This window comes from Rutidosis leptorrhynchoides, chromosome 2 (genome assembly GCF_046630445.1).
Source record: "Rutidosis leptorrhynchoides isolate AG116_Rl617_1_P2 chromosome 2, CSIRO_AGI_Rlap_v1, whole genome shotgun sequence".
NCBI lineage: Eukaryota > Viridiplantae > Streptophyta > Magnoliopsida > Asterales > Asteraceae > Rutidosis > Rutidosis leptorrhynchoides.
Window position 1 is genome coordinate 212,174,963 of NC_092334.1, and position 7,204 is coordinate 212,182,166.

Here is a 7,204-nt window from a genome sequence, read left to right on the forward strand (position 1 = left end):
TTGTTATTGTGTGTCGTATGCGTCAGGTAAAATTCCACGAATTGCAATAGGAATCATCTGAGTCATTAGTACATGGCAGTCATGTGACTTTATACCGGATAACTTCAAATATTTCATCGAAACCAATTTCCTAATGTTAGACGAATAACCTGATGGAACCTTAACACCATATAAACATTCACAAAATTTAGTTTTCTCGTCCTTTGACATGGTGTAACAAGCTGGGGGAAGAAACTTGGTGATCCTTCCTGGTATTGGTTTAGGTGTTAACTCAGGTCTGATATTCATTAGTTCCATGTCCTTTCGGACCTTAATTCCGTCTTTTGTTTTTCCAGGAATGTTCAACAGTAACCCCACCAAACTTTCACAAACATTTTTCTCGATATGCATAACATCTAGACAATGTCGGATGCACAAATGCTTCCAATACGGTAATTCCCAAAATATGGATTTTTTTCCACATCCCTTTCGGCGGACCATTATCGGTTTTTCCCAACACAACTTTTAGCTTCTTAACCATTTTGAAAATAGTTTTTCCATCCGATCGTGGCGGTAAAACGCTTTTCTCTACAGTACCATCAAATAAGTCTTTTTTGGAGCGATAAGGGTGATTCACAGCGAGCTCTCTTCTATGTCCCATAAATGCTGGTTTCCTACAATTTTTCAACCATATCGAGTGAGTATTTTTCTCACAAACAGGACATGCCTTTTTCCCTTTCGTTGTATATCCAGACAAATTACCATACGCTGGAAAATCGTTAATGGTGCAAAAAAGCATTGCCCATAGATGGAAGTACTCTTTCTTGTATGAATCATAGACTTGTGCACCGGTATCCCATACTAACTTTAAGTCATCAATCAACGGTGCCAAATAAACATCAATGTCGTTTCCAGGTTGTTTTGGGCCTTGAATTAAAAGGGATAGCATTATGTGTTTTCGTTTCATACATAGCCTAGATGGAAGGTTGTAAATGCATAACAAAACAGGCCACGTGCTATGACCGCTACTCAAATCTCCGAAAGGATTCATTCCATCTGAACTAAGTCCCAGCCTAATATTTCGTATCTCATTCCCAAAGTCTTCAAATTCGTTATCAATAGTTCTCCATTGAACTGAATCGGCCACATGTCTTATTTTTCCATCCTTTTTACGCTCTTCTGTATGCCAACGTAATAATTTTGCAGTTTTGGCATTCGCAAATAACCTCTTCAATCTTGGTATGATAGGGAAATACCACAATACTTTTGCAGGAGGACCATTTTCGTCACTGTCTTCGTCAGTTGGTTTTCCACGTTTATACCTAGATGTACTACATACCTTACACTCATGAAGGTTTTCATTTTCATTCCTATATAACATACAATCATTTGGACATGCATGTATTCTTTGTATTTCCAATCCCATCGGGCACATCAATTTCTTGGCATAGTATGTTGAAACCGGCAACTCATTATCTTCGGGGAGCATTTTATGCAACAACTCTAATAAGCTAGTGAAACTTGTGTCACTCCAACCATTGTTTGCTTTTAGATTTAACAGTTTTATCACGGCAGAAAGTTTTGAAAATTTCATACAACCGTTGTATAACAGTTTTTCAGAGTCAACTTTAAGTTGTTCAAATTTCTCATGATACTTTTCGTCAACATTATCCTCAATATCCTCAAACATGGCCTCAAAATTATCGTTATCACTAATGTATGAATCTTCTTCGTTTAATTGATTGGAATCTGAAGAGTCTGGGTAATGATCGGTTAATGATTCACCGTGATAAGACCAACACGTGTACCCTCTCATAAATCCGTTTATTATAAGATGATTTCTGATATTCCTAGAATCCTTGAAGGACTTTCCATTCATACATTTTTTACAAGGACAAATGATAACATTGCTTCCTTTATTTAATTGATCAGTCTCCGCAATGGTTATAAATTCATCAAGCCGTTTCAGATAGTTGGTGCTAGTCCGTCCTATGTCTTACATCCATTTAGTCCGATCAATCCGATCCATCTGTATAAAAATCAGAAAATTAAAGGATTAATACAAATTAATCAACAACTATGATGTATTTAATTATTATTATAATTTATAAGTATAAGTATATATATATATATATATATATATATATATATATATATATATATATATATATATATATATATATATATATATATATATATATATATATATATATAATAACATAAGTAAATATAATATCATAATTTATAAGTATTTAATTATTATCATTTGTATTTAATTAATAACATAATTCATCTGTATCACCATCGACATTACTCATCGAAATTCTGTACTTGAACCCCAATTCCCAACTTCCAAATCCCAATTACTCGTCGATCACCATCGACATTCTTTGAAACCTAATAGATATAACAAGACCCCATAATTGTTCAATCTGCAACAACACCCAATCCATTCAATTTGTATAACCTAATTTCTAAATCGTACAAGAAGTAAGATGTCTGGTGAGTTCCCCAGTCGAATTGTTTGTTTTACTTTTTATATGCATGTTCGATTCTAATTCAATTTTGATTTCAATCTTCAGTATTTTAATTACGTTATATTCAATTTTAATTTGCAGGAATTCGTTACACTCAAACAACAGCAAATAAATTGTACAAACGAACTGCTAATATGAATTATGTAAGTACATTACTTTAATTTTGAATGATGTTCTTGTTCATGTTACTTCTTGTTGTGTTTGTTTTATGAATTCTTTAAGTATACTAGTTATTGACATAAAAATGATATATAATTCGAATTAATAAAAGCTTTATGTCCAGCGTGTTGTTCTTGTTATGTTACTAGAATTAATAAAACTAGTTTACTTACTGTTGTTCAGGTTATGAATTTTTGTTGGGTTCAATTTTTAACTGTTGTTCAAACTTTGATTTTTCATCGATCAAGAAAACAAATGTGGTAGGGTTCAAGTGTTCAACCATTATGGACAGTATGTTTTATGAATTATGTATAGCTTCTATACATATAAACTAGTTATGTATAGAAAATGATCTGAAAAGTGACAAGTGACAAGCAAAACACATATCAAACTAAAGCACTAACATGATAACTTTAAGATTTAATTATTGTGTTGTTCACTAATGTATTTTTTACGTGCACAGGACCGACATGATAACAGTGATACGGATATGAACGATGAATTTCAGGAAAATTATGTTCCGCCGAAAAGAGGCGTCAACAAGCAACTGAAAAAAATATCCTGTGAGGTTGAATTCAACAGCCTCGGCGAAGCTATAGGAAAAAATCAAAAAGCCTTTTCCAGTAACATAGGTGTTTTGACAAGGCGTATGATTAATTTTCTTGTCGATACTTGGAAAAAGGTACATCCCGACGACAAAGATGCCTTGTGGTTGATAATCAAGGTATAAATTACTAAGATCTAAGAAATTTGGGTTTAAATAATTCTGTCTTTATATATGTAACAACATTGACCACTTATTTTAAACGTCTACAGAAACAACATGCTATAAAAGACGATTTTGCTAAGAAACAGACACTTAAACACTGCAACAGTGTGTTTACGAGATTCAGGAGGAAGCTACGAAATTATATGGATGAAGGGAAGCTTCCTTATAAGGAAGATAAAGAGTACGGATTCATAAGACCAGAAAAATGGACTAAGTTTTGTGAACTTGAAGACACACCAACAAAATGGGTTAGTGTTACTCATTTATTTTTTAACTCTATGTAGTTAATAATGTATTTTGTAACTAATGTGCTCTCAAATCCCATGTAAAATGTAAAGGAACTACGAGAACAAGGACTCATAAACGCACTGCAAAAACAGAAAGAAAGCATTGCCCATGTTGGTCGTTGCGGGTATCGAGGCCTACAAGAAAAATGAGATCAGGAACGAAATGATCCAGAAAAGCATACTGTGTACCACGATATCACTGATACTGCTACAAGGAACTATGTGTTGGGTAGGACGAAGATCGATACAGGAGGAAAGAGGAAATTATGTGCTGATACGTCACTGATAGATAAGATGGTAACATAATTTTTTTCTTTTTATTATTAGCCTTATTAAAACCTAATTGTACTATAACCGATTACTTTATTGCTTGTTTACAATCCTATATGAATCATTCTTCAATTTTATCGATATAAATCATCCCGTTTTCATATTTTTTTTCAAAATTTCATTTTTTTAATTTTTCAATTATTCTTTTTTCTTTTTTAATTGTTTTTATAAATATGGGTGATTGGAAGCTTTGACCATTGTCATCCCTACGTACATTTGTTGTTTTAATCCAGATAAAAACTGATAAAGAGGGCGGGGATCCCTTGTTACTACATGTTGGCAAAGAACATGGTGGTAGGACAAGGGGTCTTAGTAGCACAATTGGGTTTAGCAAAAGCGGTAAAAAGCAGAAAGTGGAGAGCGGTAAAAAGCGGAAAGTGGGGAGCGGTAAAAAGCATAACGTGGTTTTAGCCTTGAAAAACACAAAGGTAATTGATATAATTGATCAAATTTTTTGCAGGTGCTTAATGGTTAATCTATTCTTTAATTTTTTATCAACGTTTGGTGGTCGAATAACATCATTATAGTATTCTCTATTATTTGTTTTTGTTCCTATCAATGTAATATTGTATGATCAGAATCGGGCTGTTGATGACAATGAGAAGATGGTTGACAATGAGAATCTTCATAAAGATCCAGCGACCGATGTCGTTATTGTTGAAAATGAGAAGCATGATGAAGATCCAGTGATCGAAGAAGATATTGTCAACCATGAGAATTTTGATGACTATCCCGTGATTGAAGAAGCCTCAGATACAGAGACCGAAGAAGAAGAACAAGAACAATCAACTGACGAAGATGGTGACGATGGAGAATCAGCAACAGGAGGAGAACCGGAGAGCGAAGAAGAAAGCGATCCAGTGATTAAAGAAATAGATGCAATGTTGAAGAATCCAAGAATTGAAAAAAAAATTTCGGTACAACCAATAAGAAGAAGGAAATCGGAACGAATCCTAAAGATCAAGCTATCACAAAATGTTTTCGTCAAAGATGGAAAAGGTATGACTGAAATTAATCCAATTGTTATGGACTAAATATCCTTGATCGATACTTGAACATGTTTTAATAGGTTCGTGTACACAATATATATGTAGTTTTATGTTTCTGTGAGCTATTCTGTAACAATTTATGTTCTGTGCAATGGCTAGCATATACAGATGTATTATATTGGTGTGTATGTTTTGTTTGTTTGGTTCCTGCACACTTGTATGCTCTGTATGTATTAACAGTTTTGTTGTGTTGTAGAGTCGGATATAGAATCAATCATATCAATTGTGTCATTTTATATTGTTATTAGCTGATTGTTACAGCAAAATAATTGAATACAATTAATTGATTGCAATTGTATTCATACAATTGTTTACAATTGTATTCGTACAGGGACTAGCACAAAAATATTCAAAACTTCAGTTCCAGATCACTGATTCAATTACTATATTACCAATTACAACTATATTTTCTAGTATGATTACAAACAACAATCATATGTATTAAATTCAACACAACAACAAAACATAAAAAGAAAGAAAGTGTTACCTCTGATCGAATACGAAAACTACAGCTGAAGATGATGATCAACGAATGGATTAAACTTAAAAGCTATGAATGAATGAATGAATAAATAGCTCTTGTACGTTCGCATTATTTTTTTATAAGATTTTATGGGTGATTATATAAGTTATTAGTTATAGATAATTATAGTATAGTTAATTTTGTATTTTAATTATAAGTATAGTTTTCCTAATTAAAATCAAATTCAAAAACTCGATCGTAACAAACTTCCTATTTTTTAGCTCTTAGTATATTAATTGGACGTGTTACATAATTTGTTATTTAGACGTGTTCATAGTTGTTGTTACGTCCAAGCCTAGTTAAGGATCCATTAAAAGTTTAAAACCGACCCAAGCCCAATTAAGGATCCATTTTAAGTTGTAAACCGACCCATTAGATGATATCGGTAACCGAGCTTCATATTTTATTTAAATATATACAGAAGATCAAAAGATCTTCTTCACTTGCTTCCATCCTTTGACATCGAAACTGCTTAACCTACTTTCGTTCGTGCATCTCTAAGTTGATCAGGTTTTTCTTTTTTCTCGATCATCATTTATAATACTTCTTTACAGTTATCAGTCTATTAAAAATTGTTAAAGAAGTATTTTAATATGTTAAACTTTAGCTTCGACTTTTCTTAGGGTTTATACTCAAGCAACCATTTTTTCTTTTTACTTTAAAATTGCATAATCTATCACCAATTTAATGAATCTTTCTTTATTTAGGGCTATTAGACACGAAAGTAAGTTAATAATACTTTGAATTAAATATAAGGCTTTTTCAATTGATATGTATCTGACATATGTTTGCTTAAATGCATTATTTAATGAAGAAAACATGGGTGATAATGACGAAGTTGTGATGATCATGGCTGAAGAGTTTGCGGCTGCAGTTGCAAACGCTCCTCCAAGGTTGAAGTATACTCATGTCTGGTGTTTCTTAGACGTACCAAAAGGGAATGTTTTGGTTAGTAACTACTATTTCATAAATAATATACTTGACTCAACCATTATTTATTACATACATGTGTGCATTTGACACTTAGGGTGTGCTTGGTTCAAAATTTTAAATGGTATGTAAGGGCAATAGGAAAGTAATGGTAATACGAATACAATGAGATTCATATTGTATGCAAGCACACCCTAAGTGTGCTTGCATACAATATTATTTATTGTATGCAAGCACATGTTAACATTTAAAATTTTGTAAACTAACACTGCTTGTAATATAACTCAACTTTGAATGTATACATCATCACTGAAATCTTATCTTGCATTACTATGAATTATATTGTTTTCTATTAAAAGATTAGTTGAATAAGACATAGTTTAATACTCGGATTAATTCTTTTGGTTAGTTGTTTAAGACCCATTAACCACTTTAGGGTAACCCCAACCAAGCATGCCCTTACATAATTTACATGTTCTTCACGAATATTGATGCATTTTTTAACAATTATAATACGAATGTGATTCAGCGTTTACCAAAAGAGCTTCTTGAGAAAGCACCGGAGTTAAAGAAAGGAAATTCTTATCAATGCATTGACATAGATGACCGAGTCCACACCTGGGGGCTTTTGGAGGAGAAGA

At 32.6% G+C, this 7,204-nt stretch overlaps 1 protein-coding gene across 1 annotated transcript; it reads right to left on the reverse strand.

Annotated features, from left to right (window-relative positions):
- Positions 1-364: 364 nt before the first annotated feature.
- On the reverse strand, positions 365-1,795 carry LOC139888539 (uncharacterized). The gene has a single exon (XM_071871544.1). The coding sequence runs from the start codon at positions 1,793-1,795 to the stop codon at positions 365-367; it is 1,431 nt and encodes a 476-aa protein (XP_071727645.1).
- Positions 1,796-7,204: the final 5,409 nt, after the last annotated feature.